The sequence below is a fragment of the Melospiza melodia genome, chromosome 12, assembly GCF_035770615.1.
Source record: "Melospiza melodia melodia isolate bMelMel2 chromosome 12, bMelMel2.pri, whole genome shotgun sequence".
In the NCBI taxonomy this organism is placed as follows: domain Eukaryota; kingdom Metazoa; phylum Chordata; class Aves; order Passeriformes; family Passerellidae; genus Melospiza; species Melospiza melodia.
Window position 1 is genome coordinate 19,123,701 of NC_086205.1, and position 27,357 is coordinate 19,151,057.

The window sequence follows — 27,357 nt, forward strand, 5'->3', positions numbered from 1 at the left end:
GGTCATTGAAAGGTGGGACATTTGTGAATAAAACTTTTAATTGGAAGTGTTCAGATGGCACTGGAACTCTTCATTCTCTAACCTGGTGCTAGGAATATGTGGCTTTTCTGTGTTTGGATTTTCATTTGATGCTTTTTCCTTTCACAGGAAGAAATGCTTACAGCATTTGAAGATGGTGATCAGAAAGTTTTCTTCCAGCTCTGGGAGGAGCATATTTTGTCTTCACTCCATGACAGTGATCCAGCTGCTCAGAACCTGGAGTTTTATCTCCACATCTACTTTGCCACCTTCCTCTTGAAACAAACTATGGGAAAGCCTGTAAGTTTAGTTCACAATTCAAACCTCTGTTTGCTGTTGTTTGTTTTCCTTCGTTTATTTGTCTTTAGTGTGGATGAGGATGGGATATTTTCTAAGAATTATTCCTAGAATATGTATCCAGTTTTGGCCATAGTCTGCATTTTAGTTCAGCCAGATCCTTTGTATTGTGGAGTACAGAGATGGAAGTTGGAGCTGTCCTTATCCCAAAGTTCCTGAAGTATTTCAACTCAGAAAATACCAAAATGGCAATACTTTCACACTTGTAATTGTAGATCATAACAGATTCTTAAAACATTTATTTTGCTTGGAGTTTGGAATGGAACTGTGAGTTGAAATACAATAATTTCTGATTAAATGGCAAAGCTCAGTTTTGACCAGCTCAATATATTATGCTGAGAAATACAAATCCCAAGATGTTATAAAGCAAAATCTCTGTTACATGGGGCTTTTATGATGAAGAGACATTTAAGTAGCCTGGATTCAGCCAGATCAGCCAGGGCTTAATAGCTCCTGGCCTTCACCTGTCAGCTGTTACAGGAGTATTTGGATGCCTGCAGTCTGTTTTCCAGCCTCTAAGGAGCTTTTGTTCTGTTCTGTGTGCCAGCTCCACTTCCCACTGCTGTGCAAGTGGATTTTTTTGTTTCTGCACTTACCACTGAAATAAAGCATCTCTAAAGTATGTTTTCTCTCTGTCCTGAGTGTAGCAATGACATTTTTCTTTAAAAGTCTAGCCTGAAGTGAACAGGAATAATTTACATGCAAAAAGCAATTGTATGTCTCTTCTTTCTTTGGACCTGGATGAGAGAAACAACAGCATTAATTTACATTTTCCTTTATGACTGGTGAAAGCATGCAGTATGTTCTCTAGTTAAATAAATACTGATTTTTAGATAACAAATATACTGGAATTTCAAATTTGGTATTAATATACTTGGGTCTCTTCTTTAATTTGCCAGCTTTACAGTTCATTTAGAATGGTAGTTTTCTAAATTAAAAATGCTGCTTTATTTCCTAGGACAAAGCTGAACTTGATGAAAGGATTTCTTATTTCAAGGCATACCTGGAAACAAAAGGAGCTGCACTGAGCCAGACTACAGAGTTTCTTCCCTTCTATGCTTTGCCATTTGTTCCAAACCCCATGGTACATCCTTCCTTTAAAGAACTTTTCCAGGTAAGTATCTGTGTGGCAGAGATGGTTTTGTGGTGACTTACACTGACATACCTACACAAATTTGTTTGTAAAGCATGTTTTGGTATTTTTTAGAGTTACTTGCTCTGAATGCTTCCCTGGCTGAGCAGCTGTGGGCAGCCACTCTGGTGCCAGGAGATGTCTTCAGCCTGCATTGCTGCCACCCTGCTTTTGATACCAAATCAAAGCTTAAGTGATACTTGCCCTAGGGCTGACTTTGGATGTACCAGCTGTTGAGGAGCTCCAGTTTAACACCAAAAAAAGGCATATCCTGCCATTTTCCTTTGGGACTAGCTATAAATAATGAGATAGATGGTTGACCTCAGAGATGGAATATGACTACTCTTTTTTAATTGTACTTAGGAGCATTTTTTAAAAATGTGTTATCTAAGATGAGATCCTCAGGTTTATTCTGAGTAACCCAGGGCCCAAGCTCTTAGTCCACACTCACTCATATTTTCTTGTGGGAATTGTTCAACTCATTCCATGTTAGTGTTGAAACACAGATTGTTTTATGTTTGAGAAAGAGCAGCCGTGAGTCACTAGTTTACAAAGCAGAGTTCTTATGGCATATATTTTTCTCAGGCATCTGATGCTTTATATAGCTGGAGTTCCTGATAGTTTGTGTAATACATCTTGAAAAATCATATGCACTCCTCTCTGCAGGAGACAAGGTTCCTTTGGTAATATACAGTGTCCTGTGGTACACCACTGTCTGGATACTGGGTTGGTAAATGCAGCAAGTAAATTCTGTACACTCTCCAGCATGGTGAAATAAGGGCAAATCTGAGCTGTGAGAACAGCTTACAACATATATATACAGCAGTAAATTTAGGGAGCTCCTGGTACTTGTTGGACGACAAGTTTTTTCATTGGCGGCTTTTCCTCAAGCAGAAACCAGCTTCACTGAAGCTTGAAATAGAAGGCATGAGTATTTGGTGGATTCCTAGGTGCAGTTTGACTTTTTCCCTTAACTGTTATTTCCTTGTCAGTATGAGACACTACGTCAGGCAGAGGACAGCATTCCAGTTAGTGCTCTGAGTCTGTTCTGCTGGTCTATTTTTTCTGCATTGGCTGTTTTTCTCCAAATCCTTATTTTTGAAACACTTAGTACCCACCAGTGTCATGTCATGATGCTTGCAGTAGTTATTGACAAAACTTACAATTCCCAGATCTTGTTAGGAGCAAAGAATGAAAGCTGAGCAGTGCAAAATTACGAATTTTGTACTCTATTCAATACATGTGAAAATATTTTTTTATCCTTTTCTCAAGTTGCTTGTTCTTTAAAGGTGCTTTTACTTTCAGGGCAGTTCAGGGCAGTTGTTGTGTATGTATATAAGCCACCAACACTATGTGACAGTTTTGTACTTTAAATAAAGATACATTGTGTTTCTAGAACTCTTATTTAGGAATAAGAGTTCTTAATAATAATATCTGAACTCCCCTCTGGCTTCTGTATGCTTTCATGGGGACTGAGCAAACACATTCACATCAGTAACAGTGAAGGGAAAATCTTTTAAATCCCGTGATGGCTGCCTTGTTTTGCCTTGTGGGAAGTTGCTGTGATTCAAGCAGTACTTTCTGCAGAGTGTACATATTTGGTGAACAACTGTCATTCTTTGTTTTTCTTTTCAAGGATTCTTGGACACTGGATTTAAGGACAAGATTGGAAACGTTCCTGTCTCAGGCTCTCAAAGCCAGACAGACTCCTCGGCTTCTCACTATATTTGTATCCTTCTGAGAACACACTTTGCAGATAATTAGAAATACTGTAAAGAGACAGTATAATTTATTGCAAGAGTGTGCTGATAAGATTTATTGCAGAATTGCAGTAACATTGCAGTTCAGTGTTTTTATGACAGGAAATGTTTATATTCCACATTCAAAAACAAACTTTTGAAAAGGTCATATAAAGACCATGTCCAGATCCATATGAACCTCCACGCTTATTATGTGATCATTCTTTGTTTCTGTGTATAAATACAGGATACCCAAAGGCACCAACCTGACCTGACTTCTTCCTTAGCATTTCTAAAGCTGTTAGTCTTTTAAATTAGCTATTTCAGAGACTAGCTGAAAGTTTTCCAGGGCTTTTATTTGGAGCAAATTATCCAGGGGAAATTATTTCATCACTCATAGGTCAGTGAAAGATCTCAAGTCCCCAAGCAACATTGCAGTTGTGCACTTATGAGATTTTATGTATTTATTGTTGATTTATGTATTCTGTAGAGCATCAGGCACTTCCAGTTTGCTGGGATAGTAGGAATACCTGGCTTGGTTGAGGTTCTCATTCTGAGTTTCTAGAACAAACACTGAAAAAGGTGCACATTTTCCTGATCTGCTTTTACTCGTGCAACAGAAGGAGAGTGGACAGTGCAACAAAGGTAAATACTGGGCTGTGGTAAGGATGTTCTGTAAAATTGTTAGGGGCTGTGAAGGTAGTGGGAGATTTACCTGCAGGGGTGGGGAAACCAGTGATGCATAGCAGAAAGTCCTTGGAAGTCCAGGTCCCAGCTTTAATGATGGCTATTTGTAGCTTTCCAAGCTCAGTAAGGTTCAAGCAGTCAATAAGTATCAATAAGTATGGACTAGAAATGGGAAAGGACCTAGTAGTGGGATTTGTATTAAACATCTATTCTGTTCTGAAACATGGTAAAAACAAGTGGAGAACTCCATACAAAGTGCATACCAGCTTTCCTTTTCTAGTTCTGATGAAGGTAAGTTGCCTCAGATTCCTTTCCCTTGCTTCCAGGTTTTATGTCTCATTCAGCTATTTTGATGACTGTCTGATGATCTTAGACAAAGTTGATTTTTGTTCCTATTTACTCATTTTGTTTAAATAGCACCTCCTAAAATAGTGCATATTAGTATATCCTGAATAAGAATGTGTTCATTTAAATGTGATTGGCTGACGTGTTGCATTTTGAGGTGAGCTGCTTGTACACACATTAATGTGTGTGTGTGACTTGTGGTCCTTTAGAAATAATAATTTCAGCTCAGAATCCTGTTAGATGGTGGTAACACTCGAAACATGTGCCTTTCAAAAATCAGTTCAATAAACAGAATTTAGGATTTCCAACTACCTTTCATTGATTTTTTTCACTTTCTGCTATATACTTTCTAGTTAGGGATTTATATGAGACCAGTTGGACTCTTAAAACTACTTTTCCTCTTGAGTTATTTTATCTGTAGGTTTATTCTGAAGATTTACTTTTTGTAGATTGAATTAGGCAGAAAGTTAGGTATTCTCCCAGTGTGAGTTCCATGTGTTTTCTTTGTTGTTTTGTGCTTTGTTTTATGCATTAGACTTTCACTGAATAATAGAAAGGTCTCTTGGATTTTTATTTTCCAGAAGTTACACTTCTTCCTTGTGGAGGACTTTCCTGAAGGCAATAATCCCATGTTCTTATTAAAAAGAAATAACTACCCAATTGTACCTGACTTATTTGGGCCCTAATTAGTTTTAATTTGGGCAGGTTCTGTGCTTTGTGCAGGGACTGTCATGGAATTCAATTCATGCAGGTTAGCCTGAATTTGCAGATCTGTTATGTGCCTTGGAGGTTGAGTCACTCTGGATTTTTCATAAAGGTTGCTTGAGGGCTGTCTTATATGAAGGTTTTCTATCCAAGAGGTTATTTTTGCAGTATCCTGCTCACATCACATGGGATCCACAGCACTTACTCGCTGCTGGAGAATATTTACTTTATCAGTAAAGGGGAAATGCAAAGGAAATCTATAGGCAACACATGAATGAAGAACAGTATGGCAGAATCCTGAAAACACCTTTTTTAAATAGTTGCCAGTCGTCAGTCTGACATGCTGAAATACTTCAAGTTTGGGTGGGGTGGTGTAAATGCTTTTGAGGGTGGCCTGAAGTGTTCATAGTGTTTACCTTGCCTGCTTTACCTGCTACAGTAAACTTTACCTGGCCTTTACCAGCCTTTACCTGGCTTCTTACCCATTTGCAAAAAATTTCAGTTCCTGTATGACTTCCAAAGCTATTTGGGTGGCAGTTGTTCTTAACTTACAGTTCTCCCATATGTTTTCAGTTTGGCTGGAAAGGAAAAAATTGCAGAATGGTTGGCATCTTGCACAGAGAGCTTCAGACCTTCTTTGTGGCCTCTCTGCTAACAGGAACTGAGGGGATGAGGTATTTGGGAGTGTGTTCAGCTGCAGTTCCCTTCACTCCTCATTACAAACCTATGGATGAGTTCACAGCCACTCTTCCACTGTTTTGGGTAGGGGGAGAGTGGTGGAAGTGTGTCAGGCTCCTACACTAGAGAAGGTGGAGTGTGACCTACCTGTCTGTGAGGATTTGCTAAAGCCTGACTATTGATGTGGAAAAATGTCAGTTTAGAGTATGGGTAGTAATTTTTAAGCAAGAAGGAGACTCCTGCTTGTCCTGAGAGCAAGATTCAGTGTCCAACAGCAGCTCCTGAGACCTGCAGCTCCTCTGCTCAGAGCTCTGCTTTGTGCAGTAACTCAGCTGGCTGGAGTCAGTGCTTCTGGACAAGTATGTGAAGGTGGGCTGAGATTAGACAGAAAGAGACAGAGCAAGCACAAGTTCAGGAAACAAGTGTTTCAGTGTAGGTAAGTGTAAAGGAATCTCTCACTTAGAGAGAAAAGGTTATCAGGGAATTAAGTGCATATGTGTAACTCTTGGCTGCTTGTAGGAACAGGAGTTAGAAGACTTGACAATTACACACATGAGAGGCAAGAATTCTGGTAGAAACATGCAGTAAAGATGATACCCAGTGCCAGCATCTTCATTTGGCAGAGTCACAAGCTTTACTGTACCTTGTATCTTCCAACACCAGGAAGTTAAGTCTTCTGTGCTGTATTTTCCCCTCTTTTCATCGACATATGAATAATGTTTCCAGTAGGTGTTTGGTCCAGAGCTTTTTTTTTCTCCTTGATAAGCTTATCATATGTACAAAGCATTTGTCAGTGCTGGGAGTTGTGTCTGGGAAAGAGAGAAGCCACAGTGTTACTCTGATTCCTGTAATGGTGCAGTTGGATCACTGCTGCAAGATGACATAAATGTCAGCTGAAATGCCTCTGAAAGGTACCGTTTTCTTTTACCAAATCTGGACTGGAATGGTAATGATTTAACATTTTAAACAAGGAATTTAATACTAATTTTTAGCTGGTAGCTCCCTGATTTGTCTAAATGAATGCTGTTAGAGGGATATGGCAAGAGTGCAATGAGGGAATGAGGCAGCACAGGACCAGCTCTTCCAGCAGCTGTCTGAACTTGGAACAGCTTCTTGCTGCTGTACAGTGATGAGAGCTTCCTGATCTTCAGCAGGAGAAGCTGTCATGAAAGGCTTTCCCCTTTTCAGTTAAATTACTTATGTGTGAGAAGATAGTGATACAAAATTGCAAGAGATGCCAAGACTTTGTGATTCCTTTCTGACACCCTTTTCTCAGTTTATTATTGACAATCCCTGCATTTAACAGCCAAGAGGTAAAATTGGACCCTATTTCTGAATTTCCAAGACTAGTGTTCATGAGCTGCATTGAGTTTTGGTTATGTAGTTTTTTCCTGCTGACTGAAGTTGGAACACATATTTTCATCACTGGAAATTTTACCCACTGGGCTATGAAAAGTAAGCAACCTCTTAGAAGGTTTATGCTTTGTGATTTGGTGCTTCCAACTTTCCTCTGAGTGAAAGTCATGCTCTAGATACGTCCATTGGAAATTTACGAATTGAATGTGTTATGTCACAGTTAAATAAAAATATATTCCCATTTGCTCATCTAGGCAACAGAATAAAGTGCTGGAGTAGCTAGTTTTGTGCAGTGGTTGCTCTCAGAATCTTTTTTTAGTTTAGAAAATGTTCTTGTTTTGAAGCTGTATCATACAAAGCTGTGGTAGCAGTTTAACAGTAATGGCTGTGAAATAAAAACAAAATCAAAGTTGAATTATTATCATCAAGGCTGAATAATTTGGTTGTCTTTGGAAGTCATCTTAACTCTACTAATTTTTGAGTTAATATTGATTGAAATTGAGATTAGTGTAACAGCTTCCAGAATTGTAAAAAGCTTAGCAGGATTGCTTAATGTTACTGTTCTAGTGGTGTTTTTTTAATTGGTCTGGGAGTTTTTTAAGTACATTTTGCTGGATTTGAACAGGATCTGTGGCTTATTGTTCATCAGTGAGATAAACTGTGTCATATTGGGCTGTTTAGAACAGTTCACTTAAACCCAGAAAGATTCTCAGTCTGTGAGAGGGAATCCCACTTTTGTCTGAAACTCCACAGTCAAGCTGGTTCCTTCCCACTGTTTAACAAAACCTCCTATGGTAAATATTGTATCTGTTTGCAGATGGGCCCAATGCCACTTTCACAGCACTAAAGCAGTGCTGGCTTGTCAGCAAACTAATTTAAAACATAATGTTCTAGCAAAATACACAGCATCAGCTGTAACAACAGAATTATTGTGCCTCCTTCATGGTTTTGTCTGGTCACAGAAATCTGCACTGTGGACTGCAGCTCCAGATTCAGTGCCCAGTTCCATGCAGAACACTGGCTTGGCTAGGTCTGAGACTGGGGTGGAGTACACACATTCTGGTACTCAGTTTGCTTTTGTCTCGAAGGGAATTGAACCCGAAGGAACAAAGTGTATCAGAAATGTAACTTTTTTATTATTCAGATAGAAATGAAAAACAAATTTTCAGAAACTTAGGATATTAAAAATAAGCTATAGAGTTTACCATTAACCACTGAGTAATGGATCATCCTCTTCACAAATTTTCAGAAACTTAGGATATTAAAAATAAGCTATAGAGTTTACCATTAACCACTGAGTAATGGATCATCCTCTTCACAAATGTGTTCAGTGATGTTTACTGCCTTATAGTTGTGTTGCTACTGTAACTGTGAAGCAGTTGGTTCTTTGGGCAATTAAGGCTTAATAAATACTGGTAGGTGTTCCAATGAAATGGAATCTTGCTAGAGGCATGAAATTATCCTTGTAGGCAAATTCCACACCTCAGAAATTGAGGTTGTCCCTTCAGAGCAGTAAAAAGGCTTGTGGGTTCTTTTGTCCTTTTGTTTGAATAGGTGATGCTATTTCTTTCTTTATTATTGTCTTGACAGAAATGATGCAACACCTTCATCAGCAGTTAGTGAAGCGTGAGCACAGGTACATGACCAACCTGAAACGACTGCGCAAGTTGCAGATGGACTACCGTGGTCTCCTTGAAGTCACTGCAGAGCTGGTGGATTCTTTGGAGGCCACAGTCACTGGCAAGATGGTAAGAGATGACCCAGATGTGCACTTGATTCCACACCCCCAGAAAATGGAGATCAAAGGGTGGATTAAGCTTCATAGTTATGAGCATTTCTGTTAGAGCTGTGGCCCTTTACTAATGAAGCACAGCACTTTGGGTGACCTGTTCTCTCATTGCCCTGGTGAAGGAGGATGAAAAAAATGCAAAAAGTGGGTTGAATTGTGCTGGCTTAGAAATCTTGAAAAAATTATCACCATCTCACAAGACATCTCAGATCTCTTGTGCAAGGCCCCTTTTGAGCTTTGGCAGCAGCAGTTATTGAAGGGCATTTTGGTGATTACTTATTGCAGTCCAGCCCATCAGCAATTGTTGTGTATTTAAAATTTCAGTCAGGTCTGTTTTAAATTCCATGGTAGTGGAAACAATCTTCTTATCCAAAATTTTGGTGAGGAAAAGATTTGCTCTCTGTTCTGCTAAACTGGACTTGTTAGTTTAATTGATAAAGGGAACAGGGAGATAGGAGTGAATGAGTTATTCATCATGTGGAATGAGCCACATGTATGTAAGTGGAGAAGGTACAACTTTCTTAGGAGTATTTTTTGTGTGAAGTTGATTGTCTTTTTCAAGTGTTGTGCTCCTCTGGAAGCATGAGTTCTATGTAACCTGAAGGTTGTTCTTATGGCAGATGTTAGTGGCCTCTAGGTGCTTTTAAAGGAACTATGAATTGTTAGCAGGGAGAATGACCTAGCATTTCCTGGGCAGCCTGCTGAAAAGTCAATATGTACCTTCCTGCTGTCATCAGCATGAACACCATATGGTTTGTTACTCTGCTCTGGGATCACTGCTGCTATTACTGCCGGGAAGAATTTGCTTTTGGGTGGATTATGCTTTACAGCAGATTAGGGAAGGTATCTGCTCAACAATAAAATCACAGTCATTCATTTGCGGCCTCCCATTTACACCTCCGTGTCCTCCAGCGATATCCAGTTCTCCTCCGTGGCCGGGAGCCGGACGCTGGCTCTCTTCTGTCGCGGATGTTGTTCAGTTCCCTTTGTGAGCCTTGAGTGGGGCACTCCTTTGGTGCTTCCCAGCTGTGTCCAGCTGAGGGTGCCCTTCCGTTAGGGATCCTGGATTCTGGCAGTTCTGAATCCAAGGTGCAGCTGGGTACTGAATAAAGTGATATTGAACTTACAGCGTTCTGAATTTGAAGGGGTTCATTGTCCTGCTGAATGTCTGGGAAGTGTCCCCAGTTGAATTTCTATAATCTCGGTCCTCTCATCTCTCTTTTGGGGAAGGTATTAACTCTCCTAAAATTAAGCTGTTCTGTTGAACTGTAGATTTCCCAAAACAAAACCACTAAACCCACTGAGATGTTTTACATTGAAAAATAAAGTTCTGTACTGTGTAATTCATATTTATTCTCTATGCTCTACAAGACAGTTGGTCAAGTTCTACTCCTTAGGTAAACAACATGTCAGCGTTGTTTCAAGCTCAAAACTGCTTCATTTTTTAAAATTGATTTGATTTTGAACCTTTTGATTCACAAAAATCTGTATGCAAAAAGAGGTGTGAAAAAATCTGGTTTTCTCCTAGACCCTCTGAAAGTGTTTAGCACTAGTTTTGTGAATAGTATAACCATTCCCAGATAAAGAGAATTTACAGTTTTTAAATTTCTGTACAGAATGGTAGTTGCAGTATATACCTTGTGCTTGTGTCAATGAGCCTCAGGTGTGTGATTTCTTACTTTTAAAAAAAACCCAAACAAACAGCCTTTAATATAGAAACACTTGTCTGGTAGAGAGTGTAAGTTTTATGTAATCCTGTTCTCATTTTGTTTCCTAATTTTTAGATTACACCAGAATATATTCAAAATGTTTGTGCTTGCTTGTTTAGCAATCATTTGAAACAATCTGTAACACACAACATTGACTTCACAAGGCCTGGAACTGTAAGTATAAATGTTTGGGATTTTTACAGTAACTGTCTAAAATGACAATACTACTTAAGCGACGTATAGAACAATAAATGTTCAGTAGTGGGAAAGACAAAACATAATATGTTCAAGCTTGTATAAAAATATGGCAATACATTGTTTTGTTGATCTCAGATGCTGGTCAATGACCTGATTGTGTAGTTATAGCTGTGTAAGTATGGTTAATTCTGTTATTGTGAGGACAGTAAAATTTGTGTCTGTTAAAATGCTAACAAAATGCTTTAAATAAACAATAATCATAAAAGTGCATCAAAATGTTTTACTAAGAAAATATTGTATACTACTGTTCTACAAAGACAAGCCAAAATCATGAACTGTTCTTATTGTTTTTGCCATGGCAGGCATTCATGTGTACTTAACTTTGTAGCAGGAGAACTTAGTGAAGTGTCAAAGGAAAAGCAGAAGAAAATAAAATTCCTGCTTCTTATTCTAGCCAAGGTCTTTAGTAACAATGATAGTATGGGTACATTTTGTTCTTCTTGAAAATTTGCTACAGAGAGATAAGGAGATGGTATAAATGCTTCCTTTTCTACATGCTAGTATTTTCAGAGATAAGTATTATTCCTCATTGCTCTTCAGGCTGATCTAAATGCCCTCACTTTCCTGTTAATGGTCAGAACTCCTTTCTCTGACCTGCCGTGAGTTTAGGAGGTGCACTCTTATGCAGCCTCCAAAAGCTGCTATTTCAGGGTTTCAGGAAGGAGCCAGCATCTGTTTGTCTGTTACCTCAGTATTAGGTGCTGTCTGCTGCTCCCCTCTCTTCAGATTGATATCATATCCATAGCTTATCTCCCATTCTGTAATGTCCCTCTTCCCACCCCATCTTTCTTCTAACCAACAACTTTCAGATGTCTTTGCTCTTTCTTTGACAGTGACTTTTTGAGATAATGCTTTAGGTACCTCAGTAGTCTTCTGTATTGTTGCCATCTGATGTTGAGGTTGTGTGTGTTTCTCTTCCCTGTACTGAGATCACCCATTCTGTACAGCCATGTGCCCTCTTCTCTCTGCTCCTGCTCTCTGCTTGCATCAAGACTTCTCTTTTTCTCCTGTGCTTTCAAGGTGCTCCATTTACCCAGGGTTTTGCTTATTTTTTCTATTCTTTTTATCATACATTGATCCTCCAGTCTCTTGAACCCTTTTAGGAAAGGGGCAGAGGGAAGTGTCATTGTTAAGCAAGGTTCTGATTTCTGCTTCCCTAAAAGTGTCTCTAAAAGCATTTCTGCTCCAAAAGCACCTTTACCATTAGACTTATGGCACTATGGCCACTTTGACACAGTCTCCACCGATGCAGATAGGTTAGAGAAAGAGGATATGTTGGTGGTGAATTTTTTTTTCCCTGCTGGAAGTACATTTTTGTCTCCCTTAACTAGGTTAACCTGAGCAAAGCTGTGTTTTCCTGGCACAGTTATATCTATTTTTTACTAGGCTTTGCTAGCAGAACTATTTCTGTGTGACTTTGTGGCTCATTTATCCACACTGTTTGAGGTAGGTGCTGTGAGAGCCAAGCTCTCTAGTGAAGGACCAGTCCAATTATAGCCCTGAGACTGTTTAGATTAAGGGTTTCTAGACTGGTTTAGGTCACGCCTTGACATTGAGCTTCTAGCAGCTACTGTGGTTGAACTCTCATGTTGTTTCTATAAGCAGATCCACAGAGGCTCTCTGAGGCATTAGCCAAGTTTTGGAGGGCTAATTACAGTCTTTGCAAATAGACATTAACTGCATCATAATCAAGTTTCCTCATCTTATCTTTTTGTCCCCTCTTGATCATATTTTCTTGTTTATTTCCCATGTAAAGGGTTCTGGTTTTATATTAATAGCAAACATGTAGAAACACAAATAAATGTTAGAAGAAAAAATAGATATTTTCTTATGAAAGGAAAAATGAGATTCTTTTCTCATCCCAGAATATTTCTGACCACTCCCTGGCTTTGTTGATACAGGAAGCCAGATGAGATGAACTAAAATTCTGACTATTTGCCACTAGGCCACTCAGGCATGCCATTACTTTTTCTTCAAGGATTCAAGTACTTCATTGTTATACACTCAGATGTTATTGTTCTACCCTTAAGTGGTTTCAGGTTTTTGCATAAGTTTTGGAATAAAGCTGGAGGCACCGTGACCCAGACTAAGTAGCAGCACGAGTTCACAGCATCTGTGCTGGATTTGTGTTGCAAGATTCATTCACTTTTTGCCCATAACTACTTGGAGGCACTAGAGTGTGGTCTTTCCAGCTACTCCATTTCAGAAACCTCCTGCTGTAAGGGGCAGCCAGCTGCATAATTACAGAGAGAAGAGACTAGCAGAGGGGCAGCTATTTTGTTCATCCTTACCTTACCATCATTTTACCTCATTCTGTAGGAGAGATGAGTGAGAAGCTTAAAAAACAGTCATTGTCTAAAGAGATTTATCAGGCATTAAATATGGTGGTTTGTTGGTTGTTAGGTTTTTTCCCCCCACTTCACCTTGAGTGTTCAGGATGATCCTGTGCCACTGACTTCACAAATGTCAGGACAAGGCCGTGATATACATTTGGTTCTGCTGGATCAATATCTTTATATAAATGAGCAGAAAAAAGGAATCATTAGCAAGGAAATTACTTTTTTTTTTTTTTTTGTACTGTCATGCAGCCTTAAATTTTCACCACTGTTATTTAGGGTGTGAGTGATGCATTACATAGTTTGGAAAGAGGAGGTGGTTGAGTTCACAGCCAGTTGTACTGATGCAACTCAGGGGGCAGTCCAGGTTTTGGGTCAGGTTCTGAGAGCAGAAAATGCTAAAACTGCATCATTCTCTGAGAATTGTACTTGAGCTTTAGAGTATATTTTGTTAAATCAGCTACACTGGTAGTTTTTAGTTACACTGGGAAGGAGGATTATATTAGTACTGTAACCAAAATGAAGTATTGTCCAAGGAAATTAAGGAGTATACCTTGGATTATATCCTAGGTAGCATTATTTGTATGCAGAGTTGATTTTGTTCCCAGTACATTGCTCAACTTTTAATGTTGGAGAAAGTCATATTGTGTAGTAGAAAGCTGTGAGGTGTCAGGCTTTGAAATTACAATAAAGGTGACCTGTAGCAGTTGTTGATGTGCAAACATCATTCCTGGCCTGCCCTCTCCCATGGCTGAAGGCCTGGCCTTTCAAACTGGAAGAAATTTGGATCAGGAGAAAAATCCCAGAGGCAAGTCTTACTGAGCTGGCTTTAAGACCTGAGGCAATGACAGCCAAAAGAGTTTTCCATTGTAATCATGCCCTGAAATCTTACTTAGCAAGGGCTTCTAGTGTCAGCTCTGTGTTCTCTGGTGAGCTGGATTGGATCTCATTCTTTTGCAGAGCAGCTCCATGTCTCTTGCCTGCTCTGTGACTTCCTGGGTCAGCTTGTGAGCCTGATGTACAATCCATGAACAGGATGCATCTGCTGCATGCAGTGGGAGAGAGGTCACACTACTGTTACAGCTGGGAGATGTTTGCAAGGCCTCTAAAGCTCTGTTTCACCCTAAGGTTTTTCTCTTAGCTGCAGTTGAATGTTATCTCCACCTTCCATCATGTCATTTGACATGTGTGGTCCTGAATTGGGAGATAAGAAACCTGAGAGAATTGTCAGAGCAGAAGGTGGGGATTTAAGAATAGAAGGTCAGAGCAGCAGGTCTGACAAGCTGAAGAAAACATTTATTTGAGGACTTAATGGATTCTTGACTTTTTAGTGTTCCTTTGGATAGGGAGCTGATGTGGGTAATGGTAAATTTGAAAAGTATACTTTCAAATACAGTAATCTATTACAGCACTATCACAGTCCCTTATATTTTTAACACTCTTGAGATAAGTCAAGTTTTAATTTTTTTTACCATTTTCCTTTTCTAATCTTGATTTGTCTGGTGGATAAGAAGCAGAGTTTGTAATTTTTGATGCCTGCAGTTTTCTGTTCAATACACATCATGAAGCCAAGAGGATTCTGGCTTTTTATCAAAAACACAGTGCATTCACACTCCACCAAAAGTAGCACAGGCTCAAGTCTGAAACCCAAAACCAGTTTTTTTTTATTGAAATAAGGTGTACACCTTCCTGGAATATTTTGAATTAGGGATAAGGTAATAAGGTTCTCTGAGTTTTGGATTACAGGCAAAACAGGAACTGCTTCTTCAGATGTGCATTTTCTGTCAGTAATAGAGATGGGTGTAAACCACTGGAGAATCTTTCTGTGACCTGAAAGCTCTAAAATTGTTTGCATGTATTGCACCTGTGTAATGGAATAGAATAAATGCCCATTATGTTTTTGCTGCTGATTCATTCATTTGCTAATTCATTCTGATTATATTTACCTGCAGCTGCAATTAGGTGAATTAATGTCCCTTGCAAATTTTGGGTCTCTTCGGGTGGGTCTCTACCACTCTTGAAGCTGTGGAAAACTAGTGGGGTGGTTTTTTTAAGTTCTGTCACTGGACAGAATTACCAGCTCATCTGGAAAGTTCAACTGTCACTTACAAACTATGAACAAGAAAGATTTTTTAAATTTTATTTTTGGGATAGTTGTAATGACTACCGTGGGCTCCTATTTTTCTTGTGCTCTTTGCTTTTTTCCTCAAACATGGTTTTTACTGCAACTGTACACTTGCCATCAAGCTGTAATACTTGGTGGCAAGTATTCCGTTTCTTACTTATGAAATTTCTGCACCAGCAGACCACATGAAACCTAAGATTAGGGTAACAGAAGGTTTGTATTTTGTTTTTTTTAATCACTCTCTAAACCATTCAGAGTGGATTCACCAGGCATTATTATGCAGATGTTTGCTCTTTCATTTAAAAATAAAGAGCTCATTGCAGCAAACAGCATCTACCCTAAGTGAACTTTTCTTTGGATGGCATAATCAGTTTTCTACATCTCTGTCCCTGGGATTATTTTATATGTTCCCATTTATGTATGGAAAAGAAGAAACAAGCCTACCTCTTCATGTAAGCAAGGAGAAGTTCATATTTTCCTGCTGATACAGTATATAATGCCCTTTTCACTGCAAGGTTTTTTGTTTACATGAACTCTTTAAGGGTAAGGTATTGCCTTCAGTAGAGATTTCCACAAGCTTTTCTTGTTACTGTCCTCAAATCATAGAATAGCCCAGTTTGGAAGGGACTTTGAAAGGTTGTCTGGTCCAACCTTTTGTGATTTCCTTTAATGTTAAAACTTTAATGTCATCTTTTGTCTTGATGCCTACATCCTTTTTCAGTGGCTCAGGTCGTGCATGTGTTGAAATGTCTCTCATCATGATGCAGTTTATCTCCTGGTTTCTTGTGCTCATTATTGGTCTCTATTGATGTCATCTTTTGTCTTAAATTTAATTTTAAGTTGTCTTTGCCAGGAACTCTCTGTATGTGTGTATAGCACCATGAAAGTTATAATAATCATTCGCATCAGGGAATTCTAAGTATCATAGTAGTAAAAAGAAGAATGTCAGATTTTTAAAATTTGTTAAAGAATAAAAAGAACTTTATTTTCTCCTCACAGTGAAGAGTGGCAAGTTTCTTATGTCTTCTGTGTAAAGCTGTATATGTCTGTTAAAGAGCAGCCTGCTAAATAGAGTGTTTATGTGCTTATTCATCTGTACAAATATGTCCTCTGAAGTAAGTACTGGCAGGTTTGCACAAAAAGGCAAATAATTAATGTTGGTCTTATTTCATTGTGTTAACTGTGTACCTTTAACTTAATTAAGACTGTTCTTTTTAGATACCAGGCTGTTCTAAGTATTTTAGTCTAATTAAGGAGAACATGGCATCTTTTGTACTAAACTACTCAAACCATGAATTAGCACCATTCTTTATTTTAGTAACTACATACTAGGTTTCCTTCCAGAGACTTTCTTAGTTTATCCCTGGAACCTTTTAGCATGAAGAATTGATAACATTGCTGAAACACCTTAAATTGTCTCTGTCAGTCTTTGTTATGTGCTGGTCAGAAACTCCAGTCAAAGCAAGTGTGGAGAATAGTGACAGGGGCTTTCTCAGGAGCTGAGGTCTTTGATCCAGGCCATGTTCAGGGTTTCTCTCTTGGCTGCCTCAGCAGAGTGAGCAGCACAGGTCATATATTCCCGTCAATTTGTCAGTGTTTTGTGTGTAGATGTTCTGACTCTGACAGTGTGGAACAATGTGCAGACTAGGTGTGTTTGCCAGGTGTTGAGAAGAGAACTTCCAAATATATCACAAGAGAGACACAGCAATTTCAGTTCTATGACATACAAGTATGAGGATTGGGAGAACATGTTTATACTTTTCTTTTCAAAGCTAATAGTCTGTTAATTTTTAGCTGATTTCTATTGGTTGGTTTTTTTTGAACTGTGCATTTCTCTGTGATTTATTTCTGTTAACTTATTTTTTTTAATCTTCTTTATTTTAATGTGTGTCTGTTTGCCTATAAAGGGATATTACTCTATGAGCCCTTGTGATGACGGATATGTAAGTGTCTATCTTTATTTCCTTTCACGTTGCCTGCTCAGTCTGTCACAGTCTGTATTTCTCTTTATTTCACAACATGCAGCAATTTTCCCTGCATTTTAACTTGTCATGACACTAACTGTGTGGTTTATGAAGATCCAGAAAGTGTACAGGGGTTGGGAATTCTGCATGGGGAATGGAATAGATGTTCTGGGTAACCTTATGGCTTCATAATGCACTTAACACAGCATGTCAGCATAACAGCAGCTTTGTCCACAACTTTCACATGAAACTCGGCTTCTTACAGCATGCAGAAAGCAATTGTTTCTTCCATGGGATCATCTGTGTATAGTATACATTCTCTCTGAAGTATGCCAAAACCAGCTGACCCCACAACACCTTTGACAAAGCAAATAAATATTATTGCTCAAGATAATTCAGCAAGTTGATTCATGTTTTGCAGAGGGGTGTTGTATTCTGCATATTTGTATTTTTTGTTCCTAAAGTCAACTTTCCTTTTTGTAGTAAAGATTATGAAATTCTTTCACACAGTTAAAATGATCCTCTTTCACTGAAAACACAAAATTTTATTCTCTGTACTGCCTGTGACTTCTGTAACCCAGATGGAAGTTTGTATTCTGGCAATACTACAAGTACACCATAAGTATCTAATTTTGCCTGTAGTCAGTGCATTCTTTGTGAAGAAAGGAAATGAGTCTACTTCTAAGTAACTCAGTATGTAATCAATTCATAAAAGTGATTGACACCAATTCTGAAAGATGCCAGTCAATTTCAAATAATACGTATTTATATTTTTATCACTTTCTTTAGGTAAAACTAGATTTTGTTTTTCAAGAAAAGCTGCCCAAATTTCAAACATATATATCACCTCTAATTAAAGTAAACTCTTGTGGGCATTCAACTTTCCATTTAGAACAACATTTTATTTTGAGAAATAGTCATAAAAATATTTAATGCAATGGACTATTCCTTACATACTTATTTTTATCTTGATGTAGAGAACACAACCCACATCCACCTACGGTGAAAGATCACCGGTATCAATCAACCTGTTCCCATTGGTGACATGAATGTTCATAATGGACACTTTTTGCTTGATGTTAAGCATTTTGTTCCTTCGTATAATTCTCTGTTTTGAGATTGAGAAAGGTTCATGACAGATGAATCAAATTATTTTTGCTAAAGAAAAACTTTTTGCTTATACAGATTAGTATAAAGCATCAGTTAAATGTAACTTTATACAATGTAGAATGTAATAGCTTAGTGTGCAGAGTTGTTTATAAAATTTTTGCAAAGCTGTCTGACTCTGATTCTGAAATATTTCTTGAATATGTGGGTAGCTTTCAGCTCCCCTCACTGTTTATGTATTGTATTTTATACTTCTTTCTGACATTTGTGTTGTCATTACATTATCACACAGTATTGCTGTGTGACTTTTTAATGTACACATCAGATGTCTTAAAGAACCTGTTTTATATGGCAAGTGGGAAGTTTTCATAACAGCATATCTCTAGTATAAGTAGGAAAAAAAATAATTAAAAACATTTGCAGATCTACTTATGAAATAATACTTTGCATATCCCCAGTAGACCTTCCAGGTTACACAAGCTCAGGGTCAAACCCTCACAGGCTGTGTGGAACAGTCTTCTTGTTATTAGTTTGTAACAAATGAACTCAACATAGATTTGTGAGTTCTGATGATTTGTAGAAATCTGCTCAAATTTTGGTTTTACTCTTCACATATTCATCACGTATCTTTGATTATTAATTCTGAATCTGCATTGAATTTGCACTAAATTCTTGCATCACATTTTCAGAGTGGGAACTGAGGACAGAATCTGACTTTCAGCTTTGCCTTCAGCATATTATGAATATATACATCAAACAGCAAAGGGGATATGGTTTGAATATAGGTCTGCAGTATTCGATAAAATCAGTTGTGGTTTTGGCTTGCACATGAAGTGCATCTGCTTTCTTTTATAAATACTGATTTTCTTTTTCCCTTTGAACTTCTTTGGTTTATTCCATGCTGTTCATATTCACGCCTGTCTTTGTTCAAAAATAAAGGGATGCCATCTGTGTCTAATGTGCATTGTGACAGAATTATTTGACTTAATGTGGCACCTGGCTTGGCTTTGGCAAGAACCAACACAAACATAAGTCATACCCATGATCCTACCAGAATGAGCTATGCTTGGGCTGTTTTTTCTTGTGTTTCTTTTTCTTTCCTTAAGACACTGAGCTTCTGCATGTCTTTCATTTATGACAAATGATCCTCTCTCAAGATAGGCTTTGCATAAAATGTATTTTATTCAAGATGAAGTCTATGAGTGTTGGGACGTAGGACCTTGCCACAGGTTCTTCACACTCTGCCTTTCATTGGCTATCTAAGGTATACTGTCACTCAAAAGGTTAAAATCAATGGTTAACCTGTTCCAGGAAAGACTGGGGGAAGGGCTTGGGAGCAAATGCTGAGGAAATAAATATTGTAATCTAAGAAAAATGAGAAGAGAAGCAACTAAATCATTTGTTTTTATGGTGGCTGTGCTATAAGCATTCAATTGTTTAATAGCAAAATAATAACTTTTAGCTCTTGCACTCTGCCATTCATTGGTAGATCTCAAAACCCAGCTTGTTAAAGAGATTGATGCCTGTATCTGCTTTTCAGATTAAAAAATTGAGGCCCAGAGACATGGAATGATGTGTTTGGATTCTGTCTGCAGTTGGTGTCTGAATCTGGACTAGGAGTGTATGTCCTGAGCCAATGCCTTACTCAGCATGCCACAGATACAGATTAGCTTATTTATGAGTAATTGCAATCATGCAGATGAAAAGGAAGAAAGGAAACCTCTGCCTGTAACATGCTTGCATTCTTTCTGCTTATCAGTGGTGCTGACCATTGCCAGATTGAGAAATGACAGTGCAGTGAAGAACAAACTAGCCCCCCAAAACTTTCTTCATTCCTGTTTAGCCTGGACAATTGAACCTGATATAATATGAACTTTATCCTTGCTGCTTTCCCAGAAACACCAAAAGCCTGAAAGAACTTCCTTCTTCCTATGCAGGTTCTAGACTGATAAACTGGGTCTGATCAGCAAAGTCACCAGAATTTTTTCCAGCTCAGTGGTTCTGCCCTCAGAGCCCCAGTGCAGGGCCTGCCTCACTCTCTGGTGCCTTTTTGGTGTAGGAAGAATACAGAAGGAAACCATACTAAATACCTTGCTGTGCTCCATCTGCTGGCTTAAAAAATAATTTGGGAATTAATAGGACCTTGTCCCATTTGATCTGAATGTTTTCCAGTTGAATTTTCTGTAGTTTGAAATTTTATAAAAGCTTGCAAAATCATACACTTGCCAAAAAGTTTTATTTGTGTAGAAGAGAGATATGTGCATCTTAACCAGTAATCCTCTGGTTAGATTTTGGTTGGAGCACGTTTTTCTTTCTAAGACAGCAAAGAAGTGCATAAAAAAACCCTTTATTGAGAAGCATAGAATCTTTATATGCATCTATATAGCCCTAGTGCCCTGCTCTGTTTCTTTCCACATTGCTATTCTCTGTTTGACCTTCCATCTCCAAGGGCTCTGCAATTTCTTTTGCATTTAAGTGCTGTAGTCACTTTCTTCCATTTCCCCTAATGGACAAAGGAGAAAGGTGCTGACAGAGGCAACAAAAGTGATTTGTGATTTCTTTGCACATGCAGCTACAAGGTTTTAGGTTTTGACTGGGAAAACAGTTTCATTTAGATAAAATTAACTCTTTATACATATTGAAAATGCTAAGGAAAATGAACGAGGGCAAAACAGTCTAGGGGCAGATATGATACTTAGAAAGAATTTTGTATTGTGTAAGATAAACTGTGATGTGAGAACTGCTGGTCCAGACAGTTTACTTTTGAGGTGTATGACTTGTAAATCATTCATTGACATAATATAATATAAAATGCTTTCCACCGTGCACATAAGCTTATTTCACATCTAATAGAGCAGTTCCTTGTATTACAAGGATACCCACGAGGTTGTTTTCAGGAATATGTCAGCTGGTGTAATTCAATATTCTGTATGGTATTTCATGCTTTTTGTCTCCTAAATCCCAGTTTTAAATCTGACAATAGACATTGATTATATAGTTCCCATTGAAAGAGGCTCAGTTAGGAGACAAGACCAGTTTTACAGGCATAAGTGGTAATGAGAGATTTTTAGCAGAGAGATCAGCACAAAGAAATGACATTGAATATTCTGCAAATACAGCATGTAGTTGACATCAGAATGCATGACATGAAGCATTCTTATGCCAGAATTGCTGCTTCTTTGCTTACCTACAATTAAATCTAGCAAAAAATGCTCACTGACGCAGACAACTTTCATGTGGAACTTTGTGTGGTGTTGGTGTTCCTTGTTGCACAGTGGTACTGCACTGGCACTGTGTCACCCTGCATCAGAGCAGAAATATCCAGGATTTAATTATAATATCTTAGGCAGAACCACTAAGAAATGGCACACTATTTCATATTGGTTTTATCCATACCAGAATACATAATCCTGTCTTTACATATTAATAATTATATATAGGGATATATTTTGGTAGCAGCAGACACTTGATAACATTAGTGTTGGAGCAAAGAATTACAATAAATTTATATGCAGGAATGCATGCTGGGTCTCCAATGAAATATTATTGCAATTTTAAAGAGATGACAATTTATGAAGTCAGTGAATGTGCTTAGCAAGTTCTTCATCTTCCTCAGTGGGCTCAGATAGTAGTTTCTATTAATTTATTTATTATTATTTTTTAAAATGTTTCAAAGTATTTTTGGACTATGTGGGTGAGGGTAATATAGCCAAATCATAACAAAAGAGATTTTGACCTGTAAAACACTTTAGGGAAAAGAAAGATAAACACTGAAGTGCTCTTTGTTCAGCTGTGTTTCTGGTTTACAGCACAGGTTTTTATAGGAAAAGAACTGCAGAATCTTAGTCAAAGAATTCACTTTGGACCTCATTAATAACATGTGAAATTTGGACTTACATGCTATAATTTCCTTTTTTCTTTCTTTTTGTGATTCAGGCTTCCACACTGTTAAGAGCATCTTTATCCTCTATGTAAGTATTTGTTGTTGAGCTCCATTTCTGTCTGTAGGGAAGGGTTTGTAAACTGAAGTACACATTGCCAGTTGTCCTCAAGTGGGACTTCTCCTCTGTGCTGACCTCAGTGAACAATGATGCAAATATTGTGTGATCTGAGCAGCTTCTGTAACGTTCTAATTTCAGCAAAATGTTGTTAATCCAGTAAATCTGCCATTCTACACATGTGAGGTTGTTGCTGTATTTTTAGTATTCCCACATATTTCAGTCCTATTGTTGTAATTGGTTTGATTCTCACAAATCCAGGAAAAGGGGGAATCACTAATATGGATTTTTGGGTGCCTTAGCTTAATTTTTTTTGTGTCTGACTTAATTAATTTTGTCTTGTAATACTGAATAGAAATTGTATATTCAAGGTGAAGTTCTATTAAATTTTTGAGACACTTTTTATCCTGTTTACAAGATAATGGGCAGTTATGCATAGGACATAAAATTTGTTTTGAAAAGTGGTAGGATGGGAAGATACTAAAACATTTTAGTGGATTATATTTAAATATTAAGATTGAAACACTTGACTAGAAGCAGTTTTCTTAAGAGAAACTTCTATTGCAGTGTTAAATTTCAAAATAGCAAGATAGTATTGATGCATAGGAAGTAGTCCAGTATTAAGTCTCATGTTAAGTCAGCATACTCCAGGCTATAAAAACCCACTCAGCCCACACCACCTTTGCCTTGGAGAAGACATTTCTGTGTGCATAAGGGCTTGGAGGTGGAGATGGAGCTGCAGCTTTTTACTGCATCTGTTTCTAACTGTCCTCATGCCCTTGTGGCCCAGTAGAGAAGGGAAAAAAGGGTATTACTGTACTGTTTTGTAAAAATCTCAGATCATCAGCTGTCTTGTTGTCAATTTACTCTCTGCAAGTTATGATGGTAAGCAAGCTGCATGCATAAGTAAGAAATAACCCCAAATTCAACAAGTCTGTTGTTCTAACACTATAATGGTAACAAAAGTAATAAAAGTGTGAAAATGTGGAAGTTCTTTTCCTGAAGCAGACTTCCTGTTTTGGCTCTTCTCACCTCAGTAACATCAGCTGCACTGAATGAGGGGAGAGAGTTTTGATGAATGTCTTTTCCTTTAGGAAGGTGCAGGATGTGCCATTGCTGCCCTCTCTGGATTATGAGAAGCTGAAGAAAGATTTGATTACAGGCAGTGATCGTCTCAAGGCCCTCCTACTGCAGGCTCTGCGCTGGGTAAGGACAGGAGGCATCCAGACTAAGACCCATTTAGCAAACAAGATGGTTGTTCTGGTGATGAGTTCAACATGACAGGCAAATTCCTGTTGGTGGAGCTTTCTAAGGCTGTTGAGATGATGAAGGCAGCCCAGGCAGGTTTATTTGTAATGTAGCAGTGTCCTTCTCGTCTGGGGAGAGACAGATTTCTCACACAAGGATTTCCCAGATTTCTGGGATATTCAGAGGAAATAATTTCTGATGTGCTTTCAAATAAATTGCTGTTTTATGCAGTTCCCTTTTCCATATATCATTTTGGTTTATATTTATATAAATACTGCTATATCCAAGACATACCTGACTCTAATCACCAGTTTTCCTTTATAATCAATATTTTACAGAAACCTACCTTTTGGTTGACTTGTGTCATGTAATGACATTTAAGAAAAATTACAGGTGAAAACAGGAAGTTACATTTTTCTGCTGAAAAGGAAACTGATGTCTTCAAAGTGACAGTCATGAAAGTTGATAATAGTGGAATTCTGATCAAGTTTCACCGTCCGTTTTCACTTAAAAACAATCTGTTTGTTTTAACCAAAAGTACTTCTTGCCCAATGCTCTGTCTCAAATGATTAAGAAAAGCACCACATCTGTAACTATTACAGGGGCTTTTTTAACTTAATGGGAAGTAATTCTGTGTCCTTCCTGTATGGACAGTCATGACAGCTCCCAAGTAACAATTTTGTACTGGATCACAGAGCTGAGGTCAGGTCAGTTCGTTTCATCTCTTTCCCTTATGTCACTGAGGTTGAATTCCTGCTCCCCATGAAAGAGGTTCTCAGCTATAGAGTATCAACACCTTTAAAATCTCCAGGGGTCATCAATCCATAGTTTTGGCTTTTTATGTTCTTGACTTGTTTACTTATGTTGTTATTTGTTTTAGCGCTTGACAACGTCATATCCTGGTGAACAGAGAGACACTATCATGCAAGCCTACATCAATAATGACCTCCTGGACTGCCACAGCAACTGTCAGGTCAGGTGAAACTGAGTTGTCAGTTGTCCAACTTCTGTTGCTCACTTGTGTATATGAAGTGCTAATCATAAAATTTTATTGTTCTCTGGAAGAGGAGAAGGAAAAAAAGGTAGTAGTGCCAAAATTGGGTGACACATTTAGCTCCCTGTGCGTCACTTCTGTGAGTTGAACCGAAGCCTGAGGCCCTCTAAGTCTTGCTTATCAGATGCTGTGCCTCTTTTTGAGTGATTGTGTATTGTTAAATAATACACTCAATTCATTTCACTGATCAAAGATAAGAACTAAATTAGGACTTCAGTCCCAATGCCGCCATGGAATGTGTCATTGTGCATCTGCAGTGATCAACTGTGTTTCTGTGAATTTGAGGTGGATCGGCACCTTTCTTTAGAAAGGGGAATTCTGGTGTGTTGATTTTGGAAAGTTGTTTCAGTCCCTGATAAGCCAGTGCTAAGAAAAGCACAACTTCTTTCATTGGTTTTAGTGGCTTCTGTGCATAATTGAGTTTCCCAGGGGTTTGAGGCACTGAGCCTACTTGATTTATTGTGGCTTTATTGTCTTTGCAACAGTTTCTTGTACCACTAGGAAATGTAAAGGATTATTAAATCAACCATCAGTTTTTCCTCCCTCTGAATTTCTGTAAGAGGGAAGTTATATGTAAAGCCTGAAATAAAACAGATAAGAAATAATTTCACTGTGGTGGTTTTGGTAAGTTACTGAGCTGCTTGCCACACTCTTCATTGTCAAAGAAAAGCATTCCTGTTCAGGTAATGTTGCTGCATTTAAGTTTATCAACAAAGCTAAGTTGTTTGGTTTGTGGGGTTTTTTTTGTCACTGACTGAATATTAATTTTAGGTACCAGCTTTAACTGGACTATGTTGGCTCAATATAACTTCCACTCTACACCATAAAGTTTAATGGAGTTTTAACAGACTCAGACGAGAAGCTGTAATTTGCCTATTTGTTCATTTTCCATCTCTCCTTCAGCCCCCTGCCAATAAAAAAAGAAATTGTACATCATATTGACAAATCAGTATGCATTCAAAGGGTTTGGTTTTTTCCTGTGTAAGTTTAATGAAGCTTTTAAAACATTATAGAAGACAAACTTTTGTGTTTTCCTTCTTTGCCATTTATTAACATCTGCTTTCTTTTTCAGAGAAGTGTCCTCCAATTATTATATTCTAAAAGTGAGGTAGTCAGACAGTATATGGCAAGGCTCATCAATGCTTTTGCTTCACTGATAGAAGGTAAATGATTCACTGCAAAAAAATAAGATAATATTTTCATACAATGCTTTCTTATTGGTGCTTTACAAGTGCATGTCAGTGCATGTGGTAATTTAGAGCCTTATTTGCACCCTTTTTCTAGGGATTCACTATCTTTTGTAGCATGCATTCAAAACAGCTTTTCAGTATCTGGAATGTTTTCATTTTGACACTCTATATTCAGTATTTCTGACTTGTTTTGATGATTTGTGATCTCTGTGGGAACTTACTCAGATACTGCCTTTAATATAGTCTTCAGTTTCTCCATGAGGGTTAAAGAGAAAAATCCCCATTAATCAGGGGATTTTTTTTCCATTAATTTTCCCCCATTAATTAGGTTTCCCATGGGCAGACCTGCTACCAGGTTGTGCAATAGTAACTACTGTGGCTCCTGCATTTTCCTGGTCCTCACCTGAATAAATCTTTGTGCATCACTGCTAACAATCCAGCTGCATATATATCCAGCTTTGTATTTCTGCCTGTCCCAGATTAGCTCTTGGTTTACTGCTATTTTTGGAGCTAAGTATTGCGAGGTGCTGAAATCTCATTTGAAGTCAGTAGCAGGAGGGCACCTGACTTTCCCAAGCTTTTTGGACATTTCTGTTCTTTTTCTTGATTGTACAAAACTGCTAGATCAGAAAGCATACTGAAAGTGGGTTCTTTGTGGTATTGATTTGCAATTGTGGACCTCTAATACCCCAAGTGTCTGGATTGAATGCAACTGGTCTGCTACACAACTTTGTGCAGGTTTGTTTGGATCTTGGCACAAGTCTGTGGCTTGTCAAGAGGAAACTGAGGTCAATCCTGCTTACTTTTCCAAAGAGAGGGAGGTTTTCTGTCATAGCTGCTATCTCAGCATCTGTTCTTTCATCGCTTTTTGCACCAGGTCGTGCCTACCTTTCTCAGAACCCAACATTGCTGCAAATGCTGGAGGACAGACTGAAAGCTGAAGACAAGGATTCCCTTACATGGGAGAATGTTCTGGGGGCTCTGCAGAAATTCAGCCTCAGGTGATGAAAGTACAGCGTGTGGTGGTGACAGCAGGGGAGGAAATGCAGGCTAGTTAGGCTCTGTTCAGGGAGGAAAGAAGAGCACCTGATTTTCCCATAACAATCATCAGAACCTCTGATGGCTGATGAAAGCAATGTCACTTATTATGAAGGAGAATTCAGTTTTGCTGACTGAATTAACCTGACTCCCTACCAGCTGTCAAGGCCCAAGTAAATATGCATCTCCTGCCGCAGCCTTGTGTGCTTTGTATGTGTTCCTTAACTGAAGAAAGTGAAAATCTTAATGTAGAAAGCTCTGACAATTGTACACGGAAAAAAGAGTTGTGTTACATTCCAAAGCATAAGGTTTTCATTATCCTTTCTGCAAACATTTTTCAGGGATTTCATCTTTATCCTGTTGACCCCCTTTCCTGGAGCTGTCTATGCACAGGCTGTCTTGTTTCTTACTTTTATATTAGCAGTCTGACTCAAGTGCCCACCACAAAAGAAATACACAAAAGCAGTAAAGGGCGTGCTCTAGTTATCAAATAAGTATGATCTTAGGAGCTCTGTTTTCACAGC

At 38.3% G+C, this 27,357-nt stretch overlaps 1 protein-coding gene across 3 annotated transcripts in view; it reads left to right on the plus strand.

Annotated features, from left to right (window-relative positions):
* ARMC9 (armadillo repeat containing 9) overlaps positions 1-27,357 on the plus strand; it is a 56,912-nt gene that overhangs the window by 1,669 nt on the left and 27,886 nt on the right. For 2 of the 3 annotated variants that reach the window (XM_063167105.1, XM_063167104.1), the window contains exons 4-15: positions 148-318; positions 1,334-1,489; positions 3,144-3,236; positions 3,867-3,891; positions 8,608-8,765; positions 10,591-10,689; positions 17,142-17,177; positions 22,242-22,276; positions 23,398-23,509; positions 24,432-24,524; positions 25,678-25,768; positions 26,673-26,796. In XM_063167105.1, coding sequence (XP_063023175.1) covers positions 148-318; positions 1,334-1,489; positions 3,144-3,236; positions 3,867-3,891; positions 8,608-8,765; positions 10,591-10,689; positions 17,142-17,177; positions 22,242-22,276; positions 23,398-23,509; positions 24,432-24,524; positions 25,678-25,768; positions 26,673-26,796 — 1,193 coding nt within the window. The remainder of the gene's footprint in view (positions 1-147; positions 319-1,333; positions 1,490-3,143; positions 3,237-3,866; positions 3,892-8,607; positions 8,766-10,590; positions 10,690-17,141; positions 17,178-22,241; positions 22,277-23,397; positions 23,510-24,431; positions 24,525-25,677; positions 25,769-26,672; positions 26,797-27,357) is intronic. The other variant, XM_063167106.1, reaches the window with a different exon arrangement.